This window comes from Barbus barbus, assembly GCF_936440315.1.
Source record: "Barbus barbus genome assembly, chromosome: 16".
Classification (NCBI taxonomy): domain Eukaryota; kingdom Metazoa; phylum Chordata; class Actinopteri; order Cypriniformes; family Cyprinidae; genus Barbus; species Barbus barbus.
In genome coordinates, this window is record NC_136744.1 from 12,568,324 (window position 1) to 12,586,890 (window position 18,567).

Genomic DNA, 18,567 nt, shown 5'->3' on the forward strand with positions numbered 1-18,567 from the left:
AGGTAAAACTACTGACCTGTTCATGACTTCAAGTGCAGGTCAGTTTCGTTTGTTAACAGGCTGTAGTTTTGTTTGTTTACACTAACTATAGTCTAACCATGAAATGTGAAGTAAAACTATGGTTGTAAATTAAAACTGATTGTAATCAATCTGACAAAATAAAAATAAAAAACTTTTACTGTTTAACCATGGTTAATTTTGGTAAGAAAAAATATAATTCATGATAATGCAATAATGTACAGTATTAGGATTTTTCTTTTTTTCATGATGTAATTATTATTGTACTAATTTTGACATTTAGGCAATTTAGAAAGTATAGTTTCGTTAAATCTATAGTATTTACGTCATAAGATAGAACAACAACACATGGTCATAATGTGATACTTTAAATTGAACTAAAATAAAGTTATTGCAAACAGAATACAGTGAGGTGGTTGTTTTGCAACAAGGTGGAGACAGTTCTGTTCATAACAGTAGATGGCTGATGGGAAAAGTGACAGGTACAAGAAAATTAGTGAAAAAAGTAAACAAAGTGAGATGTAGAGAGATATAATGGAAAATGAAGAGAATGGAAGTGAAGGTGCAGTTCAATAGAGAACCTTTAATTGTTTTGCATGGCCCCAGCCTAAGGTTTTAAACCTTTTTTTTTTTTTTTTTTTTTTTTTATGTGATGGCCATGCAAAAAAAAAAAAAAAAAAACACTGGTAATCCATGGTTTCAGAATTTGTTGTGGGTGTATGGGATGGCTTGGATGAGTGAGTTTCCCTTGCCTGAAATTTTGTCCCTGTTCAACATGGTGGTTGTTCAGTCATGATACATTCATTAGCTAACAATATTAAATGTAATATTAAATATTAAATGTAAGTTATTTTGTATTAATGTGTCAATATGACGTGAGGTCCAGTTACCAGCATTACACTAAAACAGGTAGTAGCAATGGGTACTTTTTTACTTACAGTAAGTACATGTCAGAGCCCATACTTCTTTACTTTAACTTGAGTAAACAAGTGTAGTCAGTACTTCTACTTTTACCAGAGTGTTTTTAAACACGAGTATCTATACTTCTACTTGAGGAAAGGATGCGTGTACTTTTTCCATCTCTGGTGGTTATATCCAGAGGGGTGTAAGAATCCTGTATAGATAGTTGTCAGCAACACTAAAACATTGCAAACTGTCACTTTGTCGCATGGCCAATGCCAAGATGAGTTACCTGACTTTTCAATATGTAGCCAAGGCAGTGTGTAATTGGTCCTGCTAATCTCTGCCACATTCCTCTGGGAGGGGTTTTATTGTGTGTTGAGAGGGATGGAGACTGAATGAGTGTTGTGCACTATGGACTTGTGAATGCCTCTATTTAACAGGACTCCTGCTGTGTCGGCTCTCACTAGTGTTGTTCCTTGGGACCGAATGAAGCAAGAAAAATGAGTTTGGCCAAAATCACCAACATCGACGCGGTGGAGCTGCAAGGCGGCGTCCAGAACGCAGCCTTTCATGATGATGATGACACATCTGATGCATCAAGCTCTCGAGAGCAGCAGGCCACCAGCGTGTCTGTCCCCGGGCCGGAAGCGAACGAGTACACTCAGATCAAGCCGTATGCTGGGATGCCCAGAGAAGTTCTGATGTTATACTCCAGCAAAGCCTGCTACCGCATACCTCGAGAGATTATTTTCTGGCTGATCGTCGCATGCACCCTGGCCCTTATTGCCATGACCATTGCGATCGTGGCGCTGTCACCTCGATGCATGAGCTGGTGGCAGCTGTCTCCGGTCTATCAGGTTTATCCACGATCATTCAAAGATTCAAATGCTGACGGTGTTGGAGATCTCAAAGGTAATTTTTGATCCTTAAGGTAAAACACTACAGGTGAATAGGATAAATAAATATATATATATATATATATATATATATATATATATATATATATATATATATATATATATATATATATATATATATATATATATATATATATTTTGTTTTTGCAATTTTTATTAGATTTATTTTTTTATAATTCATTTTTATTTCTCTTTTAGTAATTTTAGTACTTGTTTCAGTTATGTACCAAGGCAACATTACTAATTTTCATCTTATATTAATATTTTATTTCAGTTACCAAAAACAATGTTTTTAATAATTTTTAGATTGCAATATTGTTTGTTATTTACTTACTAGAAGGTGGCCAAAAACATATGCAAATTAGGCAATTAATCATGTACATGTCAATAAATCATGAACATTTTTAATGCATTGTGCATAATTAAATTTTTTTGGCAATCAGTATTAGACTTTATAATATATTTATACATATATATTCAATAAATTAAATATCCTTTCCTTGATGCAAATCTCAAAATACAACATACATTTGGGAATAGCCATTATTTTGCCCATGTTTACATACAAATGATGTAATCATGAAATTATTCTGTAAATCTTACGTAATATAGTTATGAGAGATGTGAACCACTGTCTGGTTTGGATCATGTATTTTTAGTGTCATTTTGAGAATTCCTAATGTACCTACACACATCCTAGTGTGCATAATGTGCTCATTTTTCAACAATCTGGGAACTTTTAAATAATTCAGAGACATTATGTAAGAAAATTGGCCTAAAACAGAAAACAAAACAAAAAGGACAGGGAAAAGTCAGTAGTAGTGTATCAAGCTGCCTTGAAAACAATTCTCTTTTCAGTAGCCGAGTTCCCTCCAGCTGTAGCGTTATTTGAGAAGTGAGTGTATTGATGGCTTGGACAGACACACAAAAGCCATGTTTTTCCTTCAGAATGGTTCTGTATTGCAGCATATTCTGTTACAAGCAAGAGGAGGAGGTTGTTTAATTGTTCTTATGTAATGGACAAAATTGCATCTACACATGCCATAAAGTACATAAAACTGATTTTACAGCTGTACATTACAGGATGATTCGTATTTTACTTTGAAACATGTCCACACAAAGCAAACACTGTGAATAAGATAAAACACCAACTTATCTTCTACAAGAGATTTATAATAACTATAAGACCCTCCAAATGTTCACATTTAGATATAAAAAGATTGAAATCATTATAAAGGTTAGTTTGATCAAGATAAATGAATTGTATTGCTGAATGTCACATACAGATCAAAGGTGCAAACTTTATAGATAGCAGTTTTATAATTCACTGTTTGGCTTCAGGAATCGAGGAGAAACTGAGTCATTTTGAGTACCTGAACATTAAAGCAGTCTGGATCAGCCCTTTCTACAAGTCTCCTATGAGAGACTTTGGATATGATGTGGAGGACTTCAGGCAGATCGATCCCATCTTCGGAACCATGGAGGACTTTGACGACCTTCTGGCAAGCATGCATGACAAAGGTGGACATGCTATATAAGAAATATTTCACTCAACATTGTCACCAACCAGCAACATGTAACACATTGACAAACCTGTACTGTCTGTGATCATGTTTGCTGTGTTTATGACTGTAGTTTGAATTTTAGCATATTATGAGCTTTTTGAGTAACGTGATGGGTAATAATTAACAGTTTTATTAAACTTAATGTTAGAACACTATTATTACATTGTCATATCACTGTAAAATGCTTTGTTTGATAACAACATCGTTTTTTGGCCCAGGTCTAAAGCTGATCATGGACTACATCCCAAACCACACCAGCGACAAACACATCTGGTTCCAACTTAGCCGTAATGGTACAGAGCCCTATAAAGACTACTACATCTGGGTTAACTGCACACGAGACAAACCTCCAAACAACTGGGTACGATTGTCCAAATCAGCGAATAGTGACAGCTGCTGTGTTTGGATCTTAAATTTTATGGCTCTACATAAAGAATCAGTGCTATATAGAATGCTAATCTGTTATAGTCCATTCCATACTGTTATAGACCACATTATTTATTTATTTGTCACTATCGAGATTGAATGAAACTCGTTATAAACTCCAGTGGGAGTACAGTATCACATTTTTTTGATTTGTCAGGTGAGTGTCTTCGGGAATTCCACATGGGAGTATGATGAGGTGCGACAACAGTGCTATTTCCATCAGTTCCTCAAGGAACAGCCAGACCTGAACTACCATAACCCTCGAGTCATAGAGGAGATGACGGTAAGCTTGCAGACAACGGCTTGACTGTTAATATAATGCAGAATTTTATATAATGACTGTTTGAATGTTGCTTTGGGAATGTGAGAATGAGAGAGTATTAAGAAAATGGGTGACTATGTCTGAATGAATTCTTTATGTAAGGGGGCTTTAGACCACCTAAGCTTGCAGCTACCACCTATTTAAACACTACAAAGAGCTATGAACAGAGTTTCTTGGCTGGTTAAAGTGTCTTATTCTGCCGCTGGTAATAGAGTAACCTCTTTGAAACTAAGTTATGCGTTTACAGAAAGAAACAGACTGTTTTGTATTTCATTTACACAGGATTAGTAAAATAGCATGTATAAATTTGAGAAAAAGTGAATCGTGTTCAGCATTGTCAGGACCTCACATTTTTCAATAATGTGGAGGAGGAATATTAGTTAGCCTTCAAGCTCTTTAACAAAAAGGCTCTTTATGCAGATCCACCATACCATATCATGTTTCACTACAAACCTGGACCCTCTTTGATCTTTGTTCCACGTGTGTCTAATAGGACATAATCCATTTCTGGCTGAAGAAAGGGGTGGATGGGTTCCGCATGGACGCTGTGAAACACATGCTTGAGGCCACACATTTGAGAAATGAACCCCAGGTCGACCCTGACCAAGATCCAGTAAGCCCAACTATGACCTATTCTGTATAACCATATGAAAATGCACACATTCAGTTTACACACTTATTTATTGAAGCAATTCATCTGCTAGAGTCAAAAATGTTATTCGAATTCTTTCAGTAGTCGTCATATTGCTGTTCTTTGTTCTCACAATGTCATTTAAGGATTACTAGTGCATACTTCTCTGGATTTACTGGCAAGTCATTCCCATTATCCTAATTCCAGATGATTTCAAAGCCATTGAAGGTCTAGGGAAGGCCACTGAATTACTCAAGGTCCTGGCCCTCTTCTTTAGTGATTTGTCTTTCTGGTCCTCATGGACTTGTTAGAATTAACTTGGAGGAATGTTCCGGCTTCAGAACAAGTTAAAATTTATCATCTGTGACATGTTGATTACCATAGGAAATCATTTTCATTCATCCCATCTCATCGGTTTGTGAGAACACGTAAAAATTGCGTTTAATGTTCTTACAATGGAAATCTATGGAGAAAGACATTTCAGGCTTAAAAGCAGAAAATGTGTTGCTTGTATTTCTGTAAAATCATTAAATATTTCTTATAAAAATGTTTTTTCAGCAGTACATGTAATCCTTTTAGTGGCCCTTCAACTGTTTCTTTAGTGGAATGACTGCTGGACTAAGTAGATGGAAGTCTGGTAATGCTTTATCATCATATAATACCTGTTTGAATTTTTCCTTTTTTATTCAGCAGACAAAGATTTTATTTATTTATTTTCTAAATGTACAATGCTTTTCCTTACCCCATTGACTTCCATTGTAAATGCATAACACAATTTTTCTTGTTTGCTGAGGAATGGGTTAAAATACACTAGTGTTCTAGTCTCTTACGCTCACCAAGGCTGCAGTTATTTAATCAAAAATACAGTAAAAAAGCAATATTGTGAAATTACATTACAATTTTAAATAACTGTTTTCTATTTTATTATATTGTGAAATGTAATTTATTTCTGTGATGGCAAAGCTGAATGTTCAGCATTCATTACTCCAGTCTTCAGAGTCACATGATCCTTCAGAAATCATTCTAATATGCTGATTTACTGCTAAAGAAACTTTATTATCATCAATGTTGATAACAGTTGTGCTGCTTAATTTTTGTGTGTAAACTCTAATACTTTAATAATTAGAATGTTCAAAATAACAGCATTTAAATGTTTTAACTTCATAAATGCTTTACTGAAACTGGTCAATTTAATGAGTCCTTGCTAAAAAGTATCAACTCCATTCATTCATTAGAAAACCCCAAAAAACTAGTGTATACCATATTTAGTAATAAACTTGTTGCTTGCATTAGCGCTACACATGTTGGCGTGAGCAGTGTGACTAACAGCAGTGTTCTTCTCTTTATTTCCTCTTTTGTGTCCTTCAGTCGACTGTGGACACAGAGTTTGAGCTGTACCATGACTACACCTATACACAACAGGGCTTACATGAGATCCTGACAAACTGGAGGATAGAGCTGGACGCCTACAGCAGAGAGCCCGGCCGCTACAGGTATCCTCACTTCCTCTTCTTCATCAATATATGTTTTGTTTCTCTCTTGTAAATGGCTTTTTTTTCCCTCTTACCAATCAGGTTCATGGTGATAGAGTGTTATGATTATGAAGAAATAGATAAAACCATGAGGTACTATGGCACAAGTTATGTCACAGAAAGCGACTTCCCCTTTAACTTCTATCTCCTGTACCTTCCTGATGATCTGACAGGAAATCAAGCCAAACGCTTGGTTCATTTATGGATGTCAAACATGCCAAAGGGAAAATGGCCAAACTGGGTGGTGAGTGACCAGATATCTGTTTGATCATTAAGAATCAGATCGCTTCAAATATTTAAAGCTGAAACACTAGCATTGCTAAATGGACAAAAAAAAGTTTGCCTTTGGATGGACAAACTGATTTTAAAATGTAAAAAACTGCATACAGTTTGTTGAGTTTATCACATGCACAAAATATGTTTGTGAATGCCTATAGGTGGGAAACCATGACAAGCCACGTATAGGCTCAAGTGCTGGTACGGAATATGTACGTGCTATAAACATGCTGTTGTTAACACTGCCTGGAACTCCCACAACATACTATGGAGAAGAGATTGGCATGGTGAACGTAAATGTATCTGTAATTCAGGATCCTTTTGGACAGCATGATCCAGTAAGAGAAAAGGCCTTTTTTTTTTCTTTTTTTTTTTTTTTTAAGTAAAACTTACATTTAACACATTAAAATGTAGCATTTTAATACAGTTATACTATGTTTAATATATAAAATAAATACTGTAAATATATATTATATAATATTTAGTGCAAATGATTAATCGCATCCAAAATAGATGTTTTTGTTTACATATGTATGTGTTCTGTGTATATTATGTATACATAAATACACACACATACAGTAAATATTTTGAAAATATCTACATGTATATATTCTTATATTATATATAAATATACTGAACATATAAACATAACATATTTTTCTTAAATATATACATGTATGTGTTTGTATTTATATATACATAATAAATATACACATCATGTAAACAACTTATTTGGATGCGATTAATCGTTTGACAGCACTAATAATATTTAATAATAAAATTTTGGCTGGTAAGATTTTTTAATGTTTTTGAAATGCGTCACTTATCATCACCAAGGCTATATTTAATTGATAAATAAAAATTATTTGAACAAATAAATGTAGCCATGGTGATCATTTACATTGTGAAATATTATTACAATTAAACAATATTTTTATTTTATTTTGAAAATGTAATTTATTCCTGTCATTGCAAAGCTGAATTTTTGAGCTTTTAGAAATTATGATATTTTTTTCTGGATTTATTAATGAATAAAAAGTTCACAATAAAAGCATTTATTATATTATATTATTATTTATTTTTTCATTTATTATTTATACTATATTCATATTTATTATATTATTTTAAGTCTTTTGTAACATTCTAAATATATTTCCTATCAGTTTTGATCAACTTAATGCATTATTTTAAAAATAAAAAATGTTTTATTTTAAATTCTAGAGCAACAGTCGGGACCCGGAGCGAACACCAATGCAGTGGAATGATGAGCTCAATGCTGGTTTTAGTGACAGTGAAAATGGCACATGGCTAGACATCGCTCCAGACTACAGCACTGTCAATGTGGAGGTACCTTGATTCAGACTGCTAATGAGAAAGCATGAGTTAAAGCAGGGAAACCTCTAATCCAGTTCATATTTTTCTCTCCAGCTTCAGCAGGCTGATTCATACTCCACCATTTCACAGTATCGCGCTCTGAGTTTGCTCAGAGGGGCTGAGTTGGCCCTGTCCCGAGGCTGGTTCTGCTTCGTCTGGAGCGATGTCAACGTATTTGCTTATTTGCGTGAGCTGGATGGGCTGAACAAAGCCTTTCTGGTGGTTCTAAACTTTGGCAAGGATACTACAACAGACTTGTCTTCAGTTAGCGAGTTGCCAGATACTCTTACTGTGCATTTAAGTACAGTGCCAATAAGTCAAAAGACTTTCTCTAAATCCAGAATTCCCACATCTCAAGGGCAAGGACTGCTCCTGGAATATTCCACCAATCAGCGCTTTCACCCCAACCATGCACCTGAGTGCTATGTTTCTGAGAAAGCCTGCTACTTGCCTGCACTAGATATTCTGTACAAGTGTTGATACTTTCTAGAAGACGTGTCTTGAGCGACACAGTGACAAACGATAAAGGCTATCTATTCCTTGTTTTATTTCGGTGGTGTCATGCTGGCTAGTCCCGCCCACTTTGAAATCTCATTGGTCCAAAATCTCACTCCATATTATTGTGATAATGTGTATCGTTTGTGTTCATAGTGAACCGGCATGTTGCCTGGTAATGCAAAATGTTTTTGTCAGACTAACTTTTATTCAAAAGGAAATAACTAGCATCTATGTAACAAAATAAATCTTTGATTTATTAAGAAAAATCCAAAAAACCTTTTGTCTGGTTGTTTTTCACTCACACATCCACACATACAATTTAGTTTCATGGTTTATGAGACTTGCCAATCAGATTATTTTACTTTTCTTTTTGTCTCCATCGAGTTTTTGGGTGGTCAAGTCCAAGTTCTGTGTGAAGAAAGGCTAACCGCCGGGCACTCTGTGAGAGAAAAAAAATTAAAAATCACCCATAACATAAAGCTGTAAACATAAGCTGTTAGTCTCAGTAACAGCATTCTAACAGTACAGTATAAGTTAATATGTTCTATTTTGTATATTGTGTTTGTGCTTTTTTTGCATATTGTCCATTTTGTATATTTGTACATTATTATTATTTAAATTTTATTTTTTATTATCTGTGTCCTGTCGCTGTCATTCTGTCGCACTGTGGAGCTACGGTCACTAAAACAAATTCCTCGTATGTGCAAACATACCTGGCAATAAAGCTAATTCTGACTCTGATGTGTGACACCAAACTGTGAGAGACCGAGATTGTTACAGGAAAAAAAAAGTATCTCTATAATGCTAAAATGCACTTTTACATGATCATAAAGTTTATATAATAACAACCTTAATGATTAATCCAAAGCTCTGTAATAGCCAGCAGGCTAAAGTATTATGCTTGAGTGTGTTAACGTAGGCAGCAAGTAATTTAACAATTCAGTCTGGTGCGGTATTAATATAATAGAGTGTTTATGTACCTCATTCAAGGACAGATGAAAATCCTCAGGGCCAAAGTGATCCCCTCCTGGCTGCAGGTCCAGAATGACAGCTGGGACACGTGCTGCTGGTTGAACATGTCAATTAAAGAGGCACAGGTGAACATGTATTTTTAAACCGAATATTTTATGTCATCTTGTCATTTTCATTTTTTTCTATTTACCTTCAGTTTATTTTTATTTTCAATTTTAGTAATTCTATTATTAATTTCAGTTAGTTCCCCAGGCAACATTACTAATTTTCGTTTAAATATTTTATCTAATATTTTATTTCAGTTAACAAAAATGATTTGTAATAGTTTTAGTTAACAACAACACTGGTGTTTTTAATAAGGAAAAAGTTACTAAAGCACCTTTAAATAAATGCGAGAAGCCAAAAATGGCTCTTGGGGAACCATGAATAAAAGTAGATAAATAACGAAATTGAGGTACACTAGTTCATGTTTGTCATGAGGCCAAAGACACTGAATATGTAAGACTAGACTGACAATATCCAAGCGTAATCCAGCACACTGGCTCTCCATCACAACACCTGGGCATCACATCCAGCACTTTAAAGTCAACGCTCTCGAAACAGAGTGGATGATGAGAGGCTGCCATGTAGGTGGACTTGGCCCACTCCTTTGCCTGGCTGCCTTATTTCCCCACGGTGATGGGATCTCTCTGAAGTGAAGCTGAGTGTAAAAATCATATGCCTAATCCTTAAATCTCTGTCATCTGCCTCTTATCTGCAGTGCGGCCGCCAGTGTCTCTCTCCATCCCGCTCCTTCTCTGGGCCGCATGTTTCACAAGCCTTCTCCTGACCTTGGCACAGCCCAGTGTATTGTTCCTTATCTCCTTCCCTGATAGACTATCTCATAAACATGTTAATCGTCTGAGCTGGCAGCATGTGTGATCAGCGTTTTATCTCCCGGAGAGGAATGGGAGAGATTAGAGGAACTTTGGTTTTTTGCTTTGTGTATGTGGGTGGGGTGTTAGCGAAGGTGTGTGTGTGTGTATAATAAAGATACTTTATGGCACACAGATGGAGAGGAAGTCTGACAGAGGGGGCCCGGACTAAGATGTGCTGACAGCGTCTCTCACGTCTCTCAGCTCGCACACAAGGTGACCTCAGGTTGATATGGAGAGGAATCGCTCCACATCACCTGTTTCCAGATCAGTGCTCTTCTCTCCTGAGGAGAGAGTGTAAGTGCTTCTCTTAAGCCCAGGCGTTTATTTGAGAGCCAGCCAGTGACCTCCAAGTTAATTTCCATTATACTTTACTTGGTTTAGAAGTAGTTTTTAATACTGCAGCTGTAATGTTTTGATAATTCACTTTAATTCATTCACTTTATGGGCTAATGAGATTATGGATACATTATCAAATTCACCAATGTTAAATTAATATTATCATACAGGGGAAAGAGAAAGGGGAACTTCAAATGGGACTGACTTCTATGGTCAGATGAAACAAAAAAAAAGAGCTTTTTAGCATGCAAACACTCAAGATAGGTTTGGTGAACACAGGGATAAAAAAAGTACCCCATGTGTACAATGAAATACACTGCTGTATTTTTAATGTTGAGGGCCTATATTTCTGCTGGAGGTCCTGGACATCTTGTTTAGACACATGGCATCATGGATTCTATCAAATACCAACAGATAAAAAAATCAATAAGTGACTGACTCTAATAATATTGAGTGTGGCCAATGTGTATTAGAGAAAAACATTTATTTCATAATGATATTTCCCCCCCATTTTAAATTCTTATCCAATGAAAGGTTAGGTTTTTGTGAATTTTTAAAATAAAAGATCAAAAGGATTAACAATGCAGATTCATTTTCACAGCCACCTTTGATCATATTTACCAAGGGTGCCAATATTTTTGGCCATAACTGTATATGTAACCCTGGACCACAAAACCAGTCATAAGGGTAATTTTTTTTTTAATTGAGATGTATACAGCATCAGAAAGCTGAATAAATAAGCTTCCCATTGATGTATGGTTTGTTAAACTAGGATAATATTTGGGTGAAATACAACTATTTGAAAATCTGGAATCTGAGGGTGCAATAAATCTAAATATTGAGAAAATCTTATAGAAATGCATATTACTAATCAAAATGTAAGTTTTGATATATTTACGGTAGGAAATTTACAAAATATCTTCATGGAAAATGATCTTTATGATTTTTGGCATAAAAGAAAAATCGACAATTTTGACCTATAAAATTAATTGTTGGCTATTGCTGCAAACATACTCGTGCTACTGTCGAAGAGTTTTATTAATCAAAATACAAATTAATCAAGTGTAATCAATGTGAATATAGCCATTTATGTATCAAGTTATGCTACTATTATAAAATTGTATCTGCCTGCATGTGTAGAGCCCTGCAGAAGAATGGAATGTGCTGACGTATGGTGTAAGGTAAAGCTGCACATCCTGTTTTGACATGATAGGGTCTCTTCCTTTAACGTAACATAAATTGGGGCCTATTGTCTGCTCTAGGAAACAGATGGAGACTGTTAAGCAATAACGGTATAGGAAATGTGTAGACAGATGGAGACTGTTTCCTAACAACAATAACGGTATAGGAAATGTATAGAACACGCCTTAGGGGCAGAACTTGTATTTAAGCATGAATGAACAGACAGTCGGGAGATTTCGCTGCAGCGTCTCTCGGTTTTATTGTCTCTGATAATAAAATCTAAATTCTGGCATCAAAACCCCAAGACTCTGAAAATTATTTCTCAGAGCACTGGCAGAAACCACCACACTACTTATGACTGATTTTGTGGTCCAGGGTCACAAATACATTTACTTATTGAACATTATTGGCTTTTATCATATCGCTGTAGTGATGCACCACTCAAGGCTGTGATTTGTAACGGTCTACTTTGTGCCCAATAAGACTTCCGTGCGCTAAAATGGCTTTATTTTATGTGCTAGGAGAATATGAGAAGTGCAAAGATGTTTAAAAAGGCAGACTAGAGCATATATACACTAACCGTTAACACCGACCGGAGTGGTATACATTTGGATGGCCTTCTCTAGTCTTTCCACATACTTCATGACCCCAGATAAAGGAACTCTAGGGTCCTCTGAGTACGCAGTGATCAGCACGGATGGGTAAAGCTATAAAAAAGAAAGAAGAAACAGTTATTAATTGACTCCTGAATGATGAGACACACTGCATACTACTAATCTAAAGTTGGGGTAGGTAAGGTTTTTTTAATGGTTTTGAAAATAAATAAATCTGAATGATTTACCTGAGGTATAATGTTGTGACTGGGGCAGTAAGAGGCAATGTTGTCCCTGTGTTCTCTTATACGGGGGTCTCCCCACTCCCCTCTCTCCTCTACAGTAAGCGGCAGGGAAGGGTCTTGCATTGTGCCAAGAACATCCAGAAAAGGTGCCTGCAGAGAATTCCAACTTCATATAACTATGACAATAAGGCTCAGGGAATGTGTAGTCGATGTACTAATGATCCACCTGTAGAATTACAGCTCTAAAAAGCTGTGGGTTATGGTTGCACAGCGCCCCTGCTAGGACAGCTCCAGCACTGCGAGCAGTGAGGGCGGTAAGAGCAGGGTGAGACACTCCCAAGTGATGAAGAGTCTGAATGCAAGCAGCAAGATCTTCCACTCCCCTCCGCTTCTGTAGCACAGAACCCGCTCGATGCCACGCTAGACCACGCTCACCACCACCCCTGCCCCGCCACAAACACACAATAAAAATGCATTTCCAATGGCTTATTTTGGTATTAATACTTGAGGACTACAAATCCCAAGTATTTCAGCATTCACTACTGTTAACAATTTTGGGTCAGTAAGATAAAAAAAAAAATACATTAATACATTTATTCAGCAAAGATGCATTAGATTGGTCAAAAGTAACAGAAAAGACAGCTACGTATAATGTAAACAAAATATATTTCAAATAAATGCTTTTCTTTTGAACTTTCTATTCATCAAATAATCCTGACAAAATGTATCACGCGTCCACAAAAATATTAAGCAGCATATTAATAATAATAATAAGAAATTAGCACATTAGAATGATTTCTGAAGGATCATGTGACACTGTAGACTGGAGTAATGATGCTGAAAATTGAGCTTTGCAATCACATAACACAATTACATTTTAAATTGTATTAAAATAGACAGCAGTTCTTCTAAATTTTAATAATATTTCACAATATTTGTGTTTTTACTGTATTTTTGATCCAATAAATACAGTCTTGGTGAACATAAGAGATTAATTTCAAAGTCTTCCTGACCCCAACTTTCTGAACGGTAATGTACCTATGAAAAAATATGATTAGAGTTGTAGTCCAGTACCTGACATGGCAGTAGGCCAAAGCCCAGCCGTTCTCCAGCAGCAGTCTCTTCTCAGGACTGAAGGCCATATTGAGATCAACACCATAAGCTCCATATACATGCAGGAGCAGTGGAGCCTTATGCAGCTCAGATAATGCTGGCATGTGGAGGAGAGACAAAGGTACCATTGTACCATCCTAAAAAACACAGACATTGGTATATTATGGCTTTTTAAAAGCACATGGGCTGCTTTTTGTGCCAGTGTAATTTTAAGACTTCTCACATATAAATGACTCATACCTGACTGGCTGCCTGCAGGCGTGTTGTGTTAAACTCAGTGAGGGACATGTACTTGGTGTTGTCCTCTGTTACAGAGAGCTTTTGTTCTCTGGAGGAATAGAGGTAGTGTACAGGTGGGTGCACTGGGGAGGACAGGAGGAAACCAAATGACCCTCTGTCCACAGTTCTAACACGCTGCGGTGATAAATCACAGGCCCAGTGAGGAAGCTAAGAACAAAACAGGAACATTACTGAAACTGCGTGTTATTTTGGATCCCATCTTTGGACCATGGTCATGGACCAGGTTAATAGAGTCTGAGACAGCCCAAGGTCTTTTAAATGCATCAGAGAGATTGGACATACAAGTTTAAGGCTAATACTTCATGGCACTTTCACTGTGAGAAATTATTATAAGCAACATTTTAACTTGATAGCATATATAAAATCATGGTTTCTTAGAAAAAGAATGCAAAAAGAAACTATATCAGATAACTAACTAAAAGTACATGCTTACTTTATAGTATAGGTATCAAGGTTCAAAGATATTCTAGGTCTTTCAAATTAAATGCTGTATGTCAAATTAATAAGGGGTTAATTTCAAAATGAATATTATTATACACTATCATTAAAAAATACAGGGTTGGTAAGATTTTTTTTAATGTTTTTTAAACATTAAACGTTGTTGTATTGCAACCATCCACTCTCCTATTAAGGGAAACTGTCATCAACCGTCAGAGGTTGGCATCCAGTGTGGAGGATCCACCGCTAATGTCAGCACGCACTGCTGGTATCCCTACACCAACTCACTTTAGTCCTCCTGTCCCTGAACTGATTCCCCTGTCTGTAGTGCTTCCCACAATGGGGATCGCTTTATGGTGTATTTGGGCTGAAACTCTATAGAGACGGCGGCGGCCACTGAGATGTCTCCAGAGGTGGCGGCTGACGCTGCAGAACCTCCTGAAGCGGTCGTGCTCTCTTTAATTCCTTGCATGGTAGTGGCATCCAGTAATGCACTCGCAGCCTGTCAAGTCACGGTCAAGGGTACCATTGCTGAACTCTCTGCATTTGTTGAAACTCACTCACCACATTGACTCTTACACCACACTAACTGTTGCACGTCACTCACGGACTGCATTTCCCATCATCCATTGCACTGACGACACACACAGCTGTCACCAATCTAACATTGCACTGATTACACAGCTGATCTCATCAGATATGTTTTATAAGCCTTGCACTTCCTCTCTGTCATCGCAGAGTATTGTATAGCGTATATCACTCTCCTAGCGAAAGCTACTCTACGGAGCCCACGCAGTTATCATAGTCTTGCCTTGCCTTGTGTGTTTTCTAGTGTTTTGATTCTTGCCTGTGTTTCCTGGATTTACCCCCTTTGCCTGGCCATTAGTCTTGCCTGTGTTGTTCCTGTTTGCCACTGAATGAACCTTGCTTGATTTGTAACCACGCCTTTGAATAAAGCTTGCAAATGGATCCGTCTCTCATCTCGTTCCCAAACACAACCTCTGGATATGACGCTGAGCACGTGCACTCAACTTCTTTGGTCGACCATGGCGAGGCCTGTTCTGAGTGGAACCTGTCCTGTTAAGCCGCTGTATGGTCTTGGCCACCGTGCTGCAGCTCAGTTTCAGGGTCTTGGCAATCTTCTTATAGCCTAAGCTATCTTAATATAGAGCAACAATTATTTTTTTCAGATTCTCAGAGAGTTCTTTGCCACGAGGTGCCATGTTGAACTTCCAGTGACCAGTATGAGAGAGTGAGAGCGATAAGACCAAATTTAACACACCTGCTCCCCATTCACACCTGAGACCTTGTAACACTAATGAGTCACATGACACTGGGGAGAGAAAATGGCTAATTGGGCTCAATTTGGACATTTTCACTTAGGGGTGTGCTCACTTTTGTGGCCAGCGGTTTAGATATTAATGGCTATGTATTGAGTTATTTTGAGGGGACAGCAAATTTACACTGTTATACAAGCTGTACACTCACTACTTTACGTTGTAGCAAAGTGTAATTTCTTCAGTATAGTCACATGAAAAGATAATAAAATACTTACAAAAATGTGAGGGGTGTACTCACTTCTATGAGATACTGTATACATCATTGCCATAAGAACAAATGTATCAATTAAAATGTCATATATCCAGTAAATCACACCTAAAATCTAAATAAAACATGTCTCTTTAACTCAGCATCATTATAAACACACACTGTAGGCTGTTGTGTATGTGAATTTGTGATTCTTGTTCGCACCTTGTGAGTGTTTAACTGATAGGGCTCTTGTGTGGAAAGGGTCTGGATCTGAAGTCGACACTGTGAGTCTTTCACTGTGAACACACAGAGATCCTGAAGCAGCTCCATATCTTTAATGACTGTTCCTGGAACAGCACTGAACAATGGCACCCAGTGTGGGATGGATGGAGAGGCTAAAGGTGCCCTTAGCAGCTGGAGATTAGAGAAAGAAAAAAATGACACATAAACACGGCTATTATTTTGTTCTGAACAATACTGCTCAAGTCTGATACTGATACTCTTACCTGATATTCCTGGTTTGCTCCAGTGTTAGCCAGGATGAACAGGCAGTTGTCCGAGTGCTCCACGTGGTAAAGCAGTCCAGGCTGACGGGACTGGATGAGGGTGGGGAATGAGAGCGGAGTTTTGCTGTCAACAAACCACACCTCAGAGCTGATCTTACTGCTGCAGTTAATGGTCACCAGCCTCTGGTCTCTGGAACAACTGACCTCCACAAAGAACCTGAAGAACGGGCAGAAGAACACATCAATGCTGGCCAAAAGCACTCTTCACCAACAATTAGACACTTACTCTGGATCCTTTTCTTCATAAACAAGGGTATTTTGGACACCTGAATCACTGAGATGAATACGGAAAACACGTAGGCACCGAAGAGTCTCCTGTGTGCTGTAGAAGAGGACGTCATCTGTGGCCCATTCTGCACAGAGAGAAGACATTTGAGGAGGAAAAGAAAGTTTCTTTGTCAAGAAAGTTTCAATTATAGTAGATCTTACCAAAGCTGAGCACATTGTGTAAAACCAACAGGGCCTTTTGACGAAGGATGAGACCACCTAAATGAACCAACACGCATCTGGTCTCTTCATGGTGGTCTTTCTTTACAGTGACGGCCAGCACGGTCTCTGAGGGAGAGAGTCTGATCCTTTGGATGGTTCCATATCCATCTCCTCCCCAATCTGCATTGAACACCTCCAACATCTCCTGCTCATCTGTATGCAAACATTGCTTTGTTTCTAGTTGTGACTAAATAAAATGTGTTTACTGAAATGGTTTCTTTTTACTATCTGTTACCGTGTCCCAGGGTCGATCTGTAAATCCCTTTGCCATCTTCAAAGTATACATGATGCTGTCCCTGGAACTTGAGAAGATGTTGAGGGAATGAAGACTGATTTATAATTTCTATCAATTATGTATTACACACACTTTGCACCACTACAGTTGCTTACCTCAGAATTTTCTGGTACATCTGCAAACTTTCTATGAACCGAATGCAATCTTCTTTTGAAACGCTGCTCTTGATCTCGAAGTTTCTGTAGTTGGGCTTTAGACAGCTCTGTTGTAGTCTGAGAGGATCCCTAAATCAGTGAGTTTCATCAAAGATCCATACCATAACAATCATATATATATATATAAGTATATAGTAATAATTTCATATAAGTAATTAAATCCCTTGTATACAGTCATATATGTTTCATATGTGTATATATTAATAACTTTAATTTCTTGATATTGATTAATTTTTAAAATCGTTGAGTGCATGCTTTAACATCTGTAACGTCAACTGACATTGTATAATGATGCAGATCTATTTCCAATTCGCATTCAGGTTCAGAGTCTGCTGCTAGTTTGGCCATTTTCAATTCTGTATTTGCACTAAGTAACATCGTATCTTTCATTGCAGTTTATTTAAAATAAATGGAACATAATAGAGTGTAGAATGATTATTAAGTCGATCCTACCTCACTGTAAAGACGCGAGATAAGCGGGTGTATATTGCTCCGATACAACGTTATATTGCGTGAAACTGATCGTAGAAGCAGCAGACATGAGGAGTTGATCAGATTCATTTAATGCAGCAGGATGTCACTGTAATTAGTGTCTGATTATAAATGAGCAACGTATTACTGCTACCTTAAATGTGAAAATATAAGGTGCATTATGATTCTGGGTAAATCTCACATTCAAAATACTTAAACTTCCCTGCTGCTATATAGAGCAGTGGTGCATTGACGTTTACACCAGCGATGTCCGTTCTATTGATTCGAATCTTTTAAACGAACCGGTTGAATCGGTTCACAAAACCTGTCTGAAGGATTCATTTAGCAATCGGACTAACTCGGTCCAAACAACTGACTTGAACCGAAAACGGACTCTTTTGTACATGTTCGACTTAAAACGAACAAAGACCATATTAGTAAACTGAAATAGCTGATAAAAGTTTTTTTTGGTTGTTGTTTAATATGAATGCAATTAATAATTA

At 37.1% G+C, this 18,567-nt stretch overlaps 2 protein-coding genes across 4 annotated transcripts; one reads left to right on the forward strand and one right to left on the reverse strand.

Annotated features, from left to right (window-relative positions):
- The first annotated feature begins 1,279 nt into the window (after positions 1–1,279).
- On the forward strand, positions 1,280–8,731 carry LOC306882753 (amino acid transporter heavy chain SLC3A1-like). The gene is made up of 10 exons (XM_079437617.1): positions 1,280–1,833; positions 3,180–3,359; positions 3,622–3,764; positions 3,987–4,112; positions 4,645–4,764; positions 6,151–6,275; positions 6,357–6,558; positions 6,752–6,928; positions 7,812–7,937; positions 8,019–8,731. Exons 1-10 carry the CDS (start codon positions 1,422–1,424, stop codon positions 8,442–8,444), a joined length of 2,037 nt encoding a protein of 678 aa, XP_079293743.1. The 5' UTR covers positions 1,280–1,421; the 3' UTR covers positions 8,445–8,731.
- On the reverse strand, positions 8,652–18,365 carry LOC306882752 (prolyl endopeptidase-like). 3 transcript variants are annotated; one of them, XM_079437616.1, is made up of 14 exons: positions 18,047–18,350; positions 17,534–17,650; positions 17,379–17,445; positions 17,084–17,296; positions 16,881–17,007; positions 16,595–16,811; positions 16,311–16,502; positions 14,061–14,267; positions 13,782–13,957; positions 12,934–13,150; positions 12,711–12,857; positions 12,450–12,576; positions 9,443–9,525; positions 8,652–8,901 (listed from the first exon to the last, which is right to left on the reverse strand). In XM_079437616.1, the coding sequence occupies exons 1-14, from the start codon at positions 18,152–18,154 to the stop codon at positions 8,821–8,823; spliced, it is 2,079 nt and encodes a 692-aa protein (XP_079293742.1). In that variant the 5' UTR covers positions 18,155–18,350; the 3' UTR covers positions 8,652–8,820. The 3 variants fall into 3 exon arrangements, with proteins under 3 accessions (XP_079293742.1, XP_079293741.1, XP_079293740.1); XM_079437615.1 differs by having other exon boundaries at positions 17,534–17,662; positions 18,047–18,342; XM_079437614.1 differs by having other exon boundaries at positions 8,693–8,901; positions 9,443–9,528; positions 17,534–17,662; positions 18,047–18,365.
- Between the last annotated feature and the right edge of the window lie 202 nt (positions 18,366–18,567).